This window comes from Babylonia areolata, chromosome 20, assembly GCF_041734735.1.
Source record: "Babylonia areolata isolate BAREFJ2019XMU chromosome 20, ASM4173473v1, whole genome shotgun sequence".
In the NCBI taxonomy this organism is placed as follows: domain Eukaryota; kingdom Metazoa; phylum Mollusca; class Gastropoda; order Neogastropoda; family Buccinidae; genus Babylonia; species Babylonia areolata.
Genome location: NC_134895.1, coordinates 21,746,313 through 21,763,903, shown reverse-complemented (window position 1 = coordinate 21,763,903; position 17,591 = coordinate 21,746,313). Strand labels below are relative to the sequence as shown.

The 17,591-nt window shown below is 44.8% G+C and overlaps 1 protein-coding gene across 9 annotated transcripts in view; it reads right to left on the bottom strand.

The window, feature by feature from the left end:
* Positions 1-463: 463 nt before the first annotated feature.
* The window catches only part of LOC143295306 (uncharacterized), a 275,100-nt gene continuing 257,972 nt past the window's right edge, over positions 464-17,591 (bottom strand). For 8 of the 9 annotated variants that reach the window (XM_076606930.1, XM_076606932.1, XM_076606931.1 and 5 more), the window contains 3 exons: positions 9,108-9,159; positions 5,515-5,536; positions 464-3,856 (listed from right to left, as the gene is read on the bottom strand). In XM_076606930.1, coding sequence (XP_076463045.1) covers positions 3,446-3,856; positions 5,515-5,536; positions 9,108-9,159 — 485 coding nt within the window. In that variant the 3' untranslated portion in view covers positions 464-3,445. The remainder of the gene's footprint in view (positions 3,857-5,514; positions 5,537-9,107; positions 9,160-17,591) is intronic. The other variant, XM_076606938.1, reaches the window with a different exon arrangement.

The window sequence follows — 17,591 nt, the reverse complement described above, 5'->3', positions numbered from 1 at the left end:
ACTGTGTTGACTTCAGCTGTATGCAACTCGCAACACACACGGCAAGCGCGCGAAACCACATCCACATATTATATATGTTTTTAAAACAAAGCAAAACACTTCAAACATTCCCATAAACTCCATCCATCCTTTGTTCAATTTCTTTTCAAGATCCACCCCACCAAAAGCACACACATAAATAAACAAATGAATATATATATATATATATATATATATATAAGCGAGATCATCATCATTCCATTATGTTTGTGGATGCGTGGAGTGTTATGCAAGTATTGAAGCTTCCACTTCATAAACTTGAGACGAGTTCATGCCATGTGTGACTTTGACTCAGTTCTCCTTTGCATTTCCAGCTGTCCCGAATAGTTACCTATCTGTGAAGGTTAAGTATACAATAGTTGGACAAGAACGTTTAAGAACGGTTGTTTGTTTTTTGTGGGTTTTTTTTGTGTGTGTGTGTTTTTGTGGGTTTTTTTAAACACAAGGGTTCTTTACCTCGGTTACGAACTAAAATGGAGATTCCGGTAACATTTGTATTTCTTTGATGCCCACCCTCCCCCTTGTATGTACGTATGTATGTATATGTGTGTGTGTGTGTGGTGAGAGAGAGAGAGAGTGCATCGTGCGTTTTCAAACCTGTCTATTCTTCCCTCCTCTCTCCCACGGATAATATATTTCGATGATGTTTCTGTAAATCTTGAATAGTGTGATGTGCAATACTGATTTATACAGATGCCTTGATACCGCAGTTTTGTTCTTATTTCCACACTCGAGTGAAACCTTCGTGGCAAACTGCCCAAGGCCACAGAAAGGAGAACCCCTTCCCTATTTGAGGATGACCTACTGATCAACCATGCGCGATGTGTCCACAAAAGACTAAGTTATAGCCCCGTTGAGATGTCAGGGGCTCCGCTCGTTCAGTTTAAAAGACAAACAGTATGCCCACCTTTGGATTTTCTGAGCTACAATCTTCTCTTTTTTTTCTATTTCTCTCTTCCACCCCCTTCCCTTTTAAAAACATCTTCTCTCTGTCGTCTTTTCTTTTCACATTTTCTGCTGTTGTGAGTTCCTTCATCTGAATCACAGGAGTATGACTGTACTAGCACCTAACTTTCTCTTCCTGCATGTTTATATGCTTCAATACAATCATGAAAAGATTGTTACCCGATACATAATCATATCCAAACTTTGTTTTCGTTTTGTAACTTGCTTTCTGTATGAAAACGCTTTATGTTACCAGTTGAAATCATTAACGCTTGCTTTGTTACTTAGGATTTTTTTTCACGCAGATAAAGGAATGTTCACACTTATTTTACCTTAAACTAACGAACTCGTCATAATCAGTATTGATGCGTTTTTGATTGTTTTCTAAAACCCCGTATGCTCCAAGTCATCACAGATTAATTTAAAAATCTGAAATATTGACCGCATTCTCTCTTCTCATAACTTAAACCGGATTTTATTTATTCATCCTTTCTTCTGATACAAAACAACAAAACAAACTTCCCGCTCTGAAGCGGCTGTGTGCGAAAAACAGAACAATATAAATCTATACCTGTAATGTCATAGGGCAATGAATGCTCGCACTACGTCAATAACATACGGCTGATATAACAATTGTTCGATTTTCTTCTCTTTGACAGTCAGTTTCAGCAGCTGTTCCTCTGCACTCTTATTGACGTCAATCCCAGAGAGAATGAAAGCTAGACTTTCGATCTGACCTGATTTTACAGTATTAGGAGTGAAATGTGAAATGCGAAATGCGGCTTTGCGCGATAACATAGGCATGGATGACATTAATATACACGATAATTCTTAGAATGATTTATTCTTGACTGTCGGGGGCCTCTTGTGCGGAGCTATTGACGGAAATCTAAATCGCTGACGATACAATGTGTGACACGGTTCTATTAATGTAGTTATAATTATAGTCCAGAGATATTTTATACATTACTTGTTACTATGCTTTGAGTATATTATGCACGTGCTTTGCGGCAAGTGAGAGAAACCGAGAATGGGGTCACATTTTTTAAAAGTGCACACTTCAGCTATGTTTCGAACTTTGGTTAGACTCAGCACGTTGGTTTATGCGAAGGTCAATTGCTTTTTTTTTTTTTCTTTTCTTTTTTAACAGCAAATGTAGTGTGGCGCATATGGATTTGTCCGCACGCTCTGACACATCACTGAAACTGCAACTTTTGGTTTATAGTTCACATGTGTTTTTCTGACACATTGTGTTTTTAAAATTCTGTTCAGGTCTGCTATTTGCTGGATAAAGCCTTAACCGCTCAAGTTGGACCTCACATGTGCCATGTGATGAAAGACTGTACCCTAAACATTACTTGTCTGCGGTTGAAAATGAATCAATAAAGGTGAAAAGACAAAAAATTAAAGAAAGAATAATGTAATGTCAGTATGATGTACAAGAACTGATTCACTTATACTTTCTTCGACATAAGTCAATATTCACACATATATATGTATATTCTTTATTGCGGTGGGTGGGGGGCAGTGTGGTGGAGGGGGTGGGGGAAGCGGCTGATGTCAAGGAGAGAGACAGAGAGTTCAGGACAAACATAAGCTTTAATGAGAGATTCCTAAACTCTCACCCCAAGCGCAAATCAATATCTGAGGTCAAAATCAAACCAAGACTTCATTATAGGAAATTATATAAGACATCTGGGCTTGGAATTCTTCATCTCTCTCTCTCTCTCCACACATACACAGATCTGACTGTCAAGTAACGGCGTGCTGTGCAACATGGACTAATTTTCACATCTTAGCAAAGGCATTACGTGTAAAACGAATTTATTATCTCACATTGCAGCGACATATATATTACATGTAACATAAATATGGCGTAAAGAAAATCTGCAACCAAGTGATTTTGGCCTTCGTTCCATTTCACCTTGGCTGTGGGCTTTGAGCTGATGAACTAGTGTACCGACTCACTAGATAGCTAAACTATTAGTGACGACATATACTTTAACATCATCGAGCAACGACGTACGTGTCACAGTTTGTTTCAGCTCTCGTTTTTACTGTCGTTGCGTTAATACAAATGTGACGTCCAACACAGGTGACACTTTTTCTTTTCTCATGACCGTAATGACGTAATAATACAAAACTTAATGTGACATCAGCACAGATGACACTTTTTCTTTTCTCTGTGCACTGCAAAAGCGCTATGACGTAACAATACAAATGTGACGTCGTCAACATCGCTGACACTCCCCCCCCCTCCTCCCCCTCTAACTTCTACTACTATTTCTTCTTTCTCCCCCCCCTCACCCCCCAAATCTCTGGGGTGGGTTGCGTGAGCGAACTTAGCAGCGCTAAGTTTGCTTATCGTCAAGAATGTTCCTAACTCCACGGTAGGAAGGGACATTCTGAACTCGCTGCAAAGAAGACTGCCTCAAGCATGCAACCGGGCTCTGCAGACTTCTTATTTCTTCTTTGCAGCAGAGGCGGCAGCTGGGGGTCTGCCCAGCTGGGGGACTCCCTTGTGCGACTTCTCGCGCTGCTCGTGCAGGGCCAGCATGGCCTTGATGGCTCGTGCCCTCATCTCCAGCTCCAGCAGGTCCATGCGGTCCTGCTCCACCTCCGGGAACAGCACGTCCACCACCATGTCTTCGCTGCCCTCCGCGCCCCACTCCTCCTCCTCGTCGTCCTCCTCTTCTGCTCCTCCTCCTTCCTCTGCTCCGCCTTCCTCTCCTCCCTCGCCGCCACCACCGCCTCCGTCATCTTCCATGTGGTGGTGGTGGTGGTGGCGATGGTGCGGGGGGTGGTAGTGATCATTGTCCAGATCGTCCTCGCCTGCCAGGCTGAGGGGGCTGTCTGGTGGAGGGGGGTCCTGCTGTGTAACGCACACGCACACACAAACACTGAATTACCATGAGATCCGACATGTCTGAAGCCTTCACTGAGAAAAAAAAAAGAGTGTGTAAAAGGTTTGGTACAAATCTATCTAACTAAGAACATTCTGGGAGAGAGAGATAGAGACAGAGTTAAGTCTTTCATTAGATGTCAACGATTTGCTCTTTCAAACATTATATACAGCATGGTGTGGGCATCAAGAGAGGCTGAAATGATGAACAATATTTCAAACCAAACGACTAGAGCAAAGCAAGGCTGGCATTACACGGATCTCCCTTGGGAAGAAGCAGCATTATTTCTTGAGCATGGCGATCAACGTCAATACGAAAAGTGCTTGTGCACCGATTGTCTATTGGCAACCAGATAAAAAACTGGAACATGAAAACTGCACTGTCGTGATATGTCTTTCAATTCGAATGGGGGGGGGGGGGAGCTTTTTGTGTAAAATATGTGAACGAGAGAACGAGCATGGCAGAGGGTTTGGGGGGGGGGGGGAGAAAGCCACATGAGGAGATGGGAGGAAGAGGGGGAGGGGAGGGAGAGAGGGGGTAAGAAGAGGAGAGAGAGAGAACTCGGATATCATAATGTATGGTCATAGATCTGCACACACAGGGATGCACGTGTCACACACACACACACTTAACGTTCTCCGTTAGAAAACAACAGCAACAATAACAACTGAAAGAAAAAAAAGGAAAAAAAAGAAGGAAAAAAAAGAAGCAATTGATGAGTTAGGAAAGTTAAGAACAAGGAGCTTTTTGCTCTTCGATTATCACATCACAACAACAACGATAACGACAACGCATAAACATTGTCACACCTCTGATTACCCCCGGTATGTTCATTTTGAAGCAAACAAAGGTCACAAAGGAACGAACTCTTGCAAAACACATATTCTGGTAGGCACTATCATCTTGTGGGTGACTTGTTAGTGCGGGTGTTTCGTCTTCTTCCCTCCACAAAATTCAGTGTCCCCCCAACCCCCCTGCCTATTCCCTTTCACTCTCTGGGTATCTATCTGACGCTTACTGACTTCCAGTTGGTTTATTTTCCAAATCTGAATTAAGTGACAGTGACAACTATGGCAGGAAAGTGCGTCGCCATCATTAACAGAGAGAGGGACGGACACGGGGGCGTAGGTAGGGGTAGATATGTGTGTGTGTGTGAGAGAGAGAGAGAGAGAGAGAGAGAGTCAGTCACAAATCTCCGTTTGTTTCTCTCCGTTCCAAGGAACTTGTTTACCATCTGTCACTGAATCTCCCTCCCCCATCGGCATCAACGCAACAGAATTAATTAACGCCTGTTGAAGAAATAGACATGGACACCAGGCTCTCAGCTTTATCATCTCCGGACTAATCATCCTCATATCTCGCTGCATTTACAGGCGGGGTCACAAAATTCGTCTGAACAACTCAGCAAATGCGTCAGACAAGAAGAAGCGCAGCAAGACACACAAAAAAATGAATCTCAGTGCAAATCTAGGTTATGATATCCAGGACTGGTGCTGTTAATAGGAAGATGAAGAATGATGACGACGACGACGATGATTATGATGATGATGGCGATTAACAGTGAATACTGGCGACAACTGATGATGTTGATGCTGATGATAATGATGATAAGAATAGCTAAACTTACCTCCACTTTGATGACAGGATCTCTGAAAAAGAAGAAAGCAGAATGTAATTACAACCGTGACAACAGCAACACTAATAATAATGATCACAATCATAATAATAATCATATGATTTTAGTCAGTCAAGTTTCAAGCAATGTCGTCAATAATATACTATGCAATGATATTGAATCCCCTCCCTCCTTGACATTAAATCTTACTATTACTTTTGCAATACCTTCATTAACATTTTCAATGGATAATGACTATGTAGTAGTTTCCACTGTTGCGTTTGGCTTGGAGTGAACTGCGTTTCAATGGACAAGCATTACTGTGTGCATGGTACTCAGGCTGCACTCAACGAAACCACACACGTGCGTGCGCGCTTGAATGCTTTATTGAAACATGACTTATCGTTGTCATTCTTTTCAGCACATGTATTGTGTCTAAGAAATTCCAAGGTTCTATGACAAACTTAAATCTGTTCACACACACACACACACGAGAGAGAGATTCAAGAACTTTATTACTCAAGGATAAAGATTTTAGGCATCGCCCAGTCTCCCAATCTGTCCTTGTGACAACAATAACAACATTAACGATAACGACACAAAAATAATAATTTTGTTAACACTGCTACATCCACGAGAGAGAGAGAGAGAGAGGGAGAGTCCGATCCAACCAAGAAGAAGTGAAGGGATATTTTATCTGCAGGACAACGTTCTCGGCATGCTAATACAATATAACTCTCTGCCGCCCCATGAAACGAACATCCGGGAGTAGAGAGGTTCAGGCAAGAGATAAAAATAAAATAAAAAGCTAAAAAGAAAGAAATAGGGTAGAATCGAAGGAAAGAAAGGAATAAGAAAAAAAAAGGAACTGAAAGAAAAGAGTTAGTGAAAAAGCTAAAAAGAAAGAAAAGACCTAAAACACACACACACACACACGCTGACCACCCCGTCCACTGCTCCTCTTCCTCCTCCCCCCCCCCCCCCCCCCCCCCCCCCCAGCGTCCCGCCCCACACCACCTATCCCTATAGATCGATTCCCACAGACACAGAACAGAAGCTGACTCTCCAAGATTATTCTACCACCACCATAACCCCCCTCCCTTTCCACACCCTAACCACTCCCACAATCCATGCTTCCAAACCTCCCCTTCCTTCCGTTTCTCCCTACTTTCCTCCCTCCCACCCACCCACCCACCCCCTTTCTCCCTTCCCGCCCAGTGGAACAGAAGTTGTGTGAAGGTCCAATCATTTCCATTTAAAGTGGCCGACCTGCATAACCGGCCCCCCCTAATGCACCCATCTGTATGCTTCTGATATCGGCATCCCAGATTTTAAACATTCATTTCAGGCCCAGGGAGGAGGGGGGGGAGGAGGAAAGAAGAAAGGAAAAGAAAGAAAAGAAAAGAAAAACAGAGAGAGGGGGGGGGGGGGGGGAGCTGAAGGAAGAGGATGGAGATGTTGGTGGAACTATTGCTGTGGGAGAGTGGAAGGGGAATGGCCAGGAGATTGTGGAGGGAAGGGGCCGCTTTAAAAAAAAAAAAAAAAAAAAAAAAAAAAAAAAAAGAAGAAGAAAAGAATAGAATAAAGGACGGACCAAAGACAGAAAGAAAGGCAAGGGGAAATAGAAAAAAAAAAAAAAAATCTTAAAAAACGGCAGGCACAGTGAACTGATACTGGGCGATGACAGGAGAGAGAGACAGACAGACAGACAGAAAGAGGATGAAATAGGGTGATGAGGGGACTCCCACATAAACCTGAGGAGAGGGGAGATGGGGTGAGATGCAACAGATATAGACAGAGAGACAGAGGGGGGTGGGAGGAGAGGGAGAGAGAAAGAGGGAAGGAGACAGAGAGGGAGAGGTGGGGAGAGAAAGAGGGAAGGGGAGAAAGAGAAAAAGAGAGATAAAGGGAGAGAAGGGGAGAAAGAAAGAGAGAGAGAGGGGGGGGGGGGAGAGGGAAGGAGAGAGAGAGATGGGGGAGGGAGAGAGAGGGGGGGTGGGGGAAGGGAGTATAGAGGAGGGCGGGGGTTGGGGGTGGAAAGAAGGGTGTCTGATTAATGTCGTTTTTAAAACCGACAAGCAATAACTTACGGAGCGACCCGAATCCTGTTTGATCGTAAACGGATAGAAAGAGAAAAGTCTGTGACGGAGGTGAGAAGGGGAATGGCTACCAAGAAAGAAGAAGAAGAAGAAAAATCTGGGACGGGAGAAGGCCGGGCAGAGGAGATTGGGGAAGAATGGGTGGTGGTGGTGGTGGTGGAGAGATTGAACACAAGAATAAGAACAGGGAGACAAAGGGGGTAAGGGGGAAGGGGGGAGACTAAAGGGAGATGGGTGGAGGTGGATGGAGAAAGGCTTAGAAAAAGAAGACATGAGAGAGAACAAGAAAGGGACATTGGTGTGGAGTTCAGAAGAAAGACACACCAAAAGAAAGAAAGAAAGAAAAAGTTAGAGGGGTGGTGTGGGAGTGGGGGGGGGGAAGTAAGATGGTCTGTTTGGGAAAGGATGGGAGGTGAGGGGGGTGGGGGGTGGGGTCCCAGGGTGTGAGAAAACAGGAAAACTGCTGTGGTTTGTCTGGTGCAGGAAGGATGCGCCACAGCGGTGTACGGGGCCGGGGAAGCCGCGAGGATACCGGACATACAGAAAGAGAGAGACAGAAAGAGAGAGAGAGGGGGGGGGGGGGAGAGAGAGAGAGAGAGGGAGAGAAAAGGGGGGTGGGTGGAGTAGAAGCAAAAACCAAAAGGTCCTAATCTCTCTCGAACGTAATAAAAGCTTCAATGCCACAACAAACCTAATGACGATCAAGAGAAAGTCTGGTTAAGTTTAGGGTTGGTTTTGTGTGTGTTGTTGTTGTTGTTTTTTCTTTTCAAAAGTCACGAAATACACTTCATTATAGCAGTCTGAAATATCAACATTACCAGTTAAACATTTCTTTGTTATTAACTTCTTCAACACACTTTCGTGTATGTTGGAGTGGTGAGTGTGTGTGTGTGTGTGTGTGGCTGGGGGTGGGGGCGGGGAGGGGGAGGGGGGGCGTTTGTATGTTTACGGATCTGCTTTGGATGTTTTCTTCACAATGACACATGCACACGCCTTCTTTCTTCCTCCCTCTAAAAGCATCTTTTTGCAAAAGTGGTTTATTTTCCAAATAACAGAACGTTTGTTGCCAAGTAACTGTTTGGCATCCACCACTGCTCTTGTTTAGTCAGTTCAGTGCTCTGGTCCACCAGTGAGGACCTGTCCATAACTCCGTGCATCCAAGGACAGGTTACCACCACCCATTACAATACACAACGCTTTGTCCTGTGCTGTGTCAGTGCACGTTTGTCTGACAATGCTTGCGTTGTTATGTTTTAGCTGCGCTCACCATTCATACCGTTCACACGTGTTTTCGTTTTTGCTGTTGTTGTTTTGTTGGTTTTTTTTTTAACTCCCTTGCATCCGTTTGGAACATCCATGCAATCGCTGCTATTTTGTTTTTAGCTGTTTTCTTCTTATTCTTCTTATTGTATTTTAGTTTGTTTTGTTTTTTTTGTATTTGTTAAATTTTTGTTGTGTATATAAGTGCGCGTGCGCAGACATGAGACTCAAAAGCATGCAGCTTACCTGTCTTTGCCCTCTTCGCCTGTGGAGTCCGCTTTATTCTCAGTGCCCGCTTCTGAAACACATGTCATGGTCATGGTGATAAGTATACATGATACGTTCGAAGCAAAGCACACGCGCGTACACACACCCACACGCACACACAGAGTCAAGGCTTTTCTTCCTGCCCGTCCATATATTTGGGATAAAGCTAGTTTAAATGTACATCCTTACTCCGACGTTAGTTTGTTGATTGGCGCAAATAGATGCACACAGAAAAAAACTTTACTGTTTATGTCTTTGATCATTTATTCGTGTAATTCGTTCAAGAATCCCGCAGAGACAAACAAAAAAGACCTGGACAACTATACATGTCTTTCAAACTTTCACAAATTGAAATGGAAATCTGGTGTGTTCCATTAATTTCAACAAACTAACAAGACCTTGATATTCATCTAAGTGTCCCACAATTTCATAAACAAACAAGACTTTGATGTCCGTGTGTGTGTGTGTGTGTGTGTGTGCGCGCGCGCGTGTGTGTGTGTGTGTGTATAAGAGACCTGGTAACCGCGCGTTCCTTAATAACAGGGCACAACTTCGCCCCCACGGTTCATCGCGTCTACAGGAAGTGAATTGCATGCTAGCTTGTCGCTGGACACATGAAAATGCTGTTCCTTTGAATTCGGTTCTCAAAGCGGTCATGATGGTTTTAAACATCTGGAGTCTCACCCCCTCCCACCCTTCACTGCGTACCCTCCTCAACCATGTGTGTGTGTGTGTGTGTGTGTGTGTGTGTGTGTGTGTCCCTTTGTTCCACTCTCTCTCTCTCCTGCTACATACAACACGTGCCAAAAACGATAAAACTACACACAGCTCCCTTCCCTATGTGTCTGCTGAGTGCTGCCGAGATTAAAGTTTTCGTAACCATCATCATATTAATAATACTGACAAGAGCAATGCAATGGCCTTTATATATATATATATATATATATATATATATATATATATATATATATAAAAGGGGGAGAGAGGGGGGTGGGGGGGACACGCCGTGTCGTTAGAGCAATTGAAGCCAGGTTGATAAAAAAACGTCCTGTCCCCTTAGACACAAAGCGAGCGACACAAGGACTGATGACAATCAAAGAGACGCATGGTGGAATAGGCAAGAAAGACAAAGACAGCAACACAGAGAAGCATGAGAGAAACAAAGACCTACAGACATACAGAAACACATTCATACACGCGAGCACGCACTCGCACGTACACTCACTAAAAAGGAATCGAACAAAGAAAAAGAGAGAGAGAGAGAGAGGGGGGGGGGGGGGGGAACCGAAAGAAAGGGCCATCTGGACAGAGAAAGAAACAGACACGTTAGAAACAAAGAAACAGTGTACAAAGAAAGAACGAATTACATCAAACAGCACACACTCTCCAAAAAGAGAGAGAGAGAGAGAGAGGACTTAAACTCGTTCCTGTCGACACCAACATCACTCCCCCCCCCCCCTCTCTCTCTCTCTCTCTCTCTCACACACACACACACTCGTCCCAACCCCTCTCTATCTCTTAGTCCTCCGAACGGCAATTTTTCACAAACATATGTCCAAGCAGTTGCCACTTGCCATAGGACTGTAAGAAAACCCTAACTCGCCACTAATTTGAATTTCGACCGAAGAGGGATAAGGGGGGGTGTAAGGGAAAGAGGGGTGGGTAGGGAGGAGGGGGGCGGGAACCGAGTGGAGATGGGGGTGGGGGCAAGGAAGGAACGAAAGAAGGAAGGGGGTGACGGAGAGCGGAGAGGGTATTAATCTACATATTTGAGGATCAAAGCGCGACATTTATGAACATAATCCGCGGAAAGGACCTATCAAACGCTCTCGATAGGCGCCTCGGTCGTATTTCATCACTTTTTTTTTCCCCCTTCATTTTTCTAATATCCACACACACACACACAAAAGTCATAATCGAAAGGACTGGACGGTGGGGGAGGAGGTGGGTGTGTGTGTGTGTGGGGGGGGGGGGGGGGGGGGGGACTCACACGAATCCAATAAATCCCCGGGTCCCGAAAGGGGAAAAGGAAAACAAGTTTTATTGCCTCCGCGGATCTGACAATGAAAACTGGCCCAGCTATTTCAGACTCATAAAACACCAGCTGTCGCGCTTCCCTCCCCCTCACCTCTCTCCCTCGTCACACACACACTGACTGAAGCCTGAATATTACTTTTGAGTAATCTTCGAAAAAAAAATTATTAATAATGATTATAATAAAAATGTGAGTACGTGGTGAGAGAGAGAGAGAGGGTGAGGGAGAGAGGGATGGGAGTGTGTGTGTGTGTGTGTGTGTGTGTGGGTGGGTGGGTGGGTGGGTGACTCTCTATCTCTATCACACACACACAGGCTAGAGGACAGATTCCATAAACAAAGGGGACAGGATTTTTTCCAAAGTGGGTTTGTTTTGTTTTGTTTTTCACAACTCTCTCACGCACAAAACACGCGATCAACATATTCTCTTATGTTAATTTCATCAAGTTGATGGTATTTTTCTTATCCCCCCCCCCCTCCCCTCCTCCTCCTATTCCTATCTCATTCTCTGTTTCTTCGTTTTTCTTTACCATCACCCCCCACCCCACCCCCACTTATTTTATTTATTTATTTTATTCCTAATGAAGGCATGAAGAAAACAAACCTTTCACCTTATCCCTCTACCCACAATAAAACATTCGAACTCGACTTCTCTCTGACGAAAAAAAAAAAAAGAAAAAAAAGGGGGGTAGTGGGAAGTGGAATTACTTCGATATTAAACAGCCTTACCACGCCGCACAGAGTTCCGTTCGGTAACTGCACGGGATTCGCATTTACATTATGAAAGCTTATGCCCTTCATTCTTTTTATTTGTATATTTCTCTCTCTTTTCTTTTCTTCTTTTTTTCAATCTATTTTATCTTATCTTCATTTATCTTATTTTAGTGTGACGTGACCCCTAGACAGACACAAGTCCTATAGAAAAACACGAATCTCTCTCTCTCTCTCTCTCTCTCTCTCTCTCTCACACACACACACACACACACACACAGAGAGACGCAAAACAAAAACATATTAAAATTTTTTAAATCATTATCATCATCATGAGGAAAAGGGAAAAGAAGTTGTGTGGTTTTTTGTTTTTTGTTTTTTTATAATCAAAACGATCCTTGAAGTCACAATGTGTTTTAACAATGTCTATAAACATGTATCACGGGAAAGAAGGTGTGCGTGCGTGTGTGGTGGGGGGATGGGGGGGGATGGAGGGCCCTGTCTTTCAAACGACGTCCTTCACCGACTCTAAAACTCAAATCGTAGCAGGAAAGAAGTGTGAAGGAGGTGGAAGACGGAGAGGAGGAGGAAGAGGAAGGGAGGAGTGGGGGGGGGGGGGCTGAGGAGGAAGTGGAAGAGGGGGGCAGGGTGGGAGGAGGGGGTCGTAAAAAGAGATTGTGTTCCATACAAGATTTTTTTGGGGTTTTTTTTGTTTAAAAAGTTTTTTCTTGGGGGGCACTCGTCTAATTTGAAATAATATCCATGGTTTTGAATGTCACCGCGGCCGACTCAAACGCACCTTATCCATCCCCACCCCACCGCGCGCCTTTCTTTTTCCTTGTATTCAATCAGAAGGTGTGTGGGAAGCGGGAGGGATGAAAAGGTGCGGGCTGCAACAGCTGACAGAACACATGTGTCTCCCTATAATTCGTCTTGACTTCACCCCCCCCCCACCCCCCTCGCCACACACACACACACGTACAGATCAACAAAAGAACAGTCAAACCCACCCTTGGTTTCCATCCTCCCCCCACACACCTCCGCCCCCCCTCCATCCCCGCCGCTCTCTCCTTTTCATCGCTGGTCGTCTTTTTTTTTTTTAATCATTATTTTCAAAGATGATATTAAAAAAAAAAAAAGAAAAAAGAAGAAAAAAAAGATATCTGACAGATGATGACGTATTTATCAAATTGAACGATGTGTGAAATCTCTCTGTGTGTGTGTGTGTGTGTGTGTGTCCGTGCGTGTGCGAGACAGAGAGATAGAGACAGAGACAGAGAGACACAGAGCGAGAGAGAATGGAGGGAGAAGAAAAGGAGTGGCGAGTCAAAGATAAAGAAAGAGAGAAAGGGAGAGAAAGAAGAAATCGCACTTTCGTATACATCACACACACACACACACACACACAGAGATTTCCCCCTCCTCACAAGTGAAGACTTCCCTCCAATCTGGCCGATCTTTTTTCACAATAGCCTCACGTTTCCACCCCCAATCCGATTGTTTAAGGTTCAACCGTTTCTTCTTTTCTTTTCTTTTTTTTTTCTTTTTTTAAAAGAAATATTTCCCCCTCACTCTTTCTTTTCTACCTCACCCCCCACTCATACCCCACCCCATACCCCCTTCTCGCCACCCCGATAAAACTTGAAACCCGTGGTTTACGAGAGGCGTGCGTGTGACGACGCATCATTGATTCAACAAATGAATCGGCGCGGACCAGCTTGGGCCAAGTCTCCAACATCAGTGGTGCCTTGGAGTGGATGGGGAGGTGGAGAGTGGTGGTGAGAAAGGGGGTGGGGGGGAGGACGGTGGCACAGAGAGAGAGAGAGAGAGAGAGAGAGAGAGAGAGAGAGAGAGAGAGAGAGAGAGAGAGAGAGAGAACGAATGTTTTATTCAGATAATGCCAGAGCCCTTCACTGAAGGGGGATTAATTTATAAATAATGATAAAATGACATGACACAGTAAATCGACAATTCAAATCAACCAAAATAGTTCACACAAATATTCAACAACATTCACGAGGTAACTGAGAGAGAGAGAGAGAGAGAGAGAGAGAGAGAGAGAGAGAGAGAGAGAGAGGTTGTGACATACAAACAACAAACATAAACAGTGTGTGTGTGAGAGGTAGATCTAAACAATGGGGTGGTGGTGGGGTGGGGATGGTGGTGGAGTGTTGAGAGTAAAACGGGATTATTATTTTTTTGGTCCACTTCTTTATCATTACTATTATCCATATTAGTATATAGCGCTGAATCTTGCGCAGAGACAAATCAAAGCGCTTACACACACACACACCAGTCAATTCACATAATGCACAACTCAAAATACAATGTGAACAGAATCTAGACCCAAGCCTAGAACAAACTGACTACAAGGGTTTTTTCGTCAATAGGTCGTTAAACTCTACTTACCGGTGAGACGGGAAACAGAGAGAGAGACAGAGAGAGAGCTTTATTACTCATCTTTAGGCATTGCCTAATCTTCCGATCTGTCCTTGTGACAACAATAACGACGGAACAATATCTTTTTTTTTCTCTTTATCTTTTTTGTTGTTGTAAATACTACTACTACTTCTATTACAACTACGAATGAGAGAGAGAGAGAGAGAGAGAGAGAGAGAGCTCTTTATTACTCATCTTTAGGCATTGCCTAATCTTCCGATCTGTCCTTGTGACAATAACAACAATAACGACGCAACAAAAATATCCCTTTAAAAAAAAAAAAGTAAATACTACTACTACAACTACGAAGGAGGGAGAGAGAGAGACAGACAGACAAAGAGCTCAGAACGTTTTATTTAATTCAAGAATTAAGATTTTAGGCATGGCCCATTCTTCCAATCTGTCCTTAGAGAGAGAGAGAGAGAGAGAGAGAGAGAGAGAGAGAGAGACAGACAGACAGACAGACAGACAGAGACAGACACGAACACAGAGACAGAGAGGTGCGAATCACTGTCAACGCCGCTCCGAAAAAGGCCATGGTTAATGTCAATTCACTGAAGTCCGAGATCAAGAGCCAGTCGAATTTCAAGAAGGGGAGTACGGGGGGATGGATGGTGGAGGCGGAAAGGGTGGGGTGAGGGGGTGGGGGGGCAGGTCCCAGGATGAGAGTGGGGGATGAACGGGAAGGGTTAAGAGGTGTGGGCGGTGGATGGGCGAGTGAGCGAAAAAGAAGATGGGATGGCGAGTGGGAAGGCAATGAAGAGAACAATCTGAAAAGGATTAATGCATACTTTTGTTTCTTTTTAACCGTCATGCTTCTTGTTTTTATTTATCTATTTGTTCGTTTATTTTTTTGAGAGTGGGTGGGGAGAGAAGAATACTCTAAAAGGGTTAATGCATGCTTTTCTTTATTATTTCTTCTTTTCCTTTCTTCTTCTTCTTCTTCTTACGGCTTTTATTTATATCATTGTTCTCGCCTTTTCCTGTTCCTTTATTTTCTTACCCTCCTTCTTGTTGCTTTTTATTTACATCATTGTTCTCCTTTCCCTGTTCCATTATTTTCTTCTTCCTCTTCTTCTTACGGCTTTTATTATATAACTGTTCTCCTTTTCTCGTTCTTTTTATGTCCCCCTCTCTCTCTCTCTCCATTCCTTCTACCGCTAGCGGCTGGCTGCGTCTCTTTGGAGAGAGAGAGAGAGAGAGAGGCTGTGTGTATGCATGCAGGTTCACAGTGACCTGGGGAAAAAACGGGTGCTACAGAGTGCATGTTCAAAGTCTGCCCGTAATTACATAACAGTGCAGTGCAGCGTGGACAAGGCCACACTCCTCACTACCACCACCACCACTGGCTGGGTTTGTGTTGTCCCCAATCATCCTCTTCCCCCCCTCCACCCCTTCGCTCCCCTCCCATCCCCTACCCTCCACCCCCCAGTACACTACTCCCTGGCTGATCCTGCTTCTGCCAATGCCCCCCACTCCCCCCTTCTGTCTTTCTTTTATCTGTTTCCCTATTTCAATCGTGTTGTGTGTGTGTGTGTGTGTGAGAGAGAGAGAGAGAGAGAGAGAGGGGTGGGGGGGGGGCGAGAACATCAAAACCAATTGAAGGGTGAACAGGTTAAAAATCAGGATATCCGACAAAACCACACACACACAAACTGCATGCATCAATTTGTTAACGAAACAACGGAACGGTCCCAAATCCAGCACACCCCATCCTCCCTCCTCCCTCCACAAGCCCCCTTCACCGTCACATCCCCCAAAAAACATTCCCTCCACCCCCATCCCGCTCTCGGCCTCAACCGAGCAAGCGGCATGACCCATGCCAAAGGATGGAGGGGCAGGGTTACTCCCCTTCCTCCGTATGTGCTGACTGCCATTGGGGCAAAGGGTAGGTAGAGGTGGAGTGTAACAAATCTATTCATTATTAGCTGGCGTTGTTCAGTGTCAGACTATCCCTTCCTCCCTCTGTCTCTCACTGTGTGTGTGTGTGTGTGCGTGTTTCCAGAGGCCAAGGCAATGGACTTGTTTCTAGGCGAGACACACCTTTTTTCTTTTATCCTTAAAGTCTTGTGTAGCTTAACGCAGGTGATAACGTTTTCGCACCCTCTCGCTCCCACCCACCCCCACCTTTTTCGCCCCCTTTAATTTATCTATTTGACTAGTGTATGTAGGCTAAACTTTCTCTGGCTCATCCGGAGTGCACAGTGCAAGATCTTGACTGCAGCCGACCGACGCCAAATGCCAACCGTGGCCGCTGTTCAATCAATCCTTGGGGGTGGGTGAGACACACATCAGGGTGGCGAACCCGGAGCTGGGCAGTGCATGGTATAACCGTGAGAAAAACTTTTCGACGTATGCCTGAAGCAGCACCCTGCTTGTACCATGCAAACTCTGCCGAAGAGGAACGGAGAGTTGAGGTTAACGACTTATCGGCAATGAGCCCTTAAGGCCAAGCTGTTCGTGCCTGTGGTCTTATCCATGGAGGTGTGATGTGGTCAAGGTGTTGGTCCTTTCCGAAGAGGAGTTTTAATTCCGCATTTATATTCAGCGGCTGGCTGGGCCATGAAACATATCCTTCCCCCCTCCCCCCTCTCTCAAACAAAGACTTGTTTGGGGAAAAACAATACATACAGCTGACTATGCTTACCTTAAGACATAAAGAAAAAACAACACGCGGTAGTGGGAGGGGGGGGGGGAATAAACGAACAACAGAAAAAACTTTAATTCTTGGGAGGCAGGATTTCCAGACGACAGGAATATTCTTTATCACGGTTATAACTGTAACACCCGCGTCCCAACGTGGGAGGCTGGGACCTGGGGAACAATTAAAGAAATGTGAAGGAAAGGGAGGTGGAGGGTGGGGTGTGTGGGCGGGAGGTAGGGTGAGGAGGAGAGGGGAGGGGAGAAAATAAAACGCATCCCCCCCCCCCCCCTGCCCCCCACACGAACAGCTCTTAGGTTTCCACTACAGCGGATTACGCATGTACAGAGCTGTCCATTAACTAAAAACGAAGGATGAACGTGAAACCACAAGGGGGGAAAAAAGTGTGTGTGTGTGTGTGTGTGTGTGTGTGTGTGTATGTGTGTGTGTGGGGGGGGGGGGGGGGGGGGGGCGCAAAATTAACACCACATAGCTTTCACATGATTCAGAGTCTTTTCCATCCAAAGGTATTATTTCTCCTTTTGAAACACCGAACTCAACACGTACCGGAGCAATGCAAGGAATTACTCAGAGCCAGCGAGCCACACGTTCTTTTAAAAATGGAACCTGACGGGGTT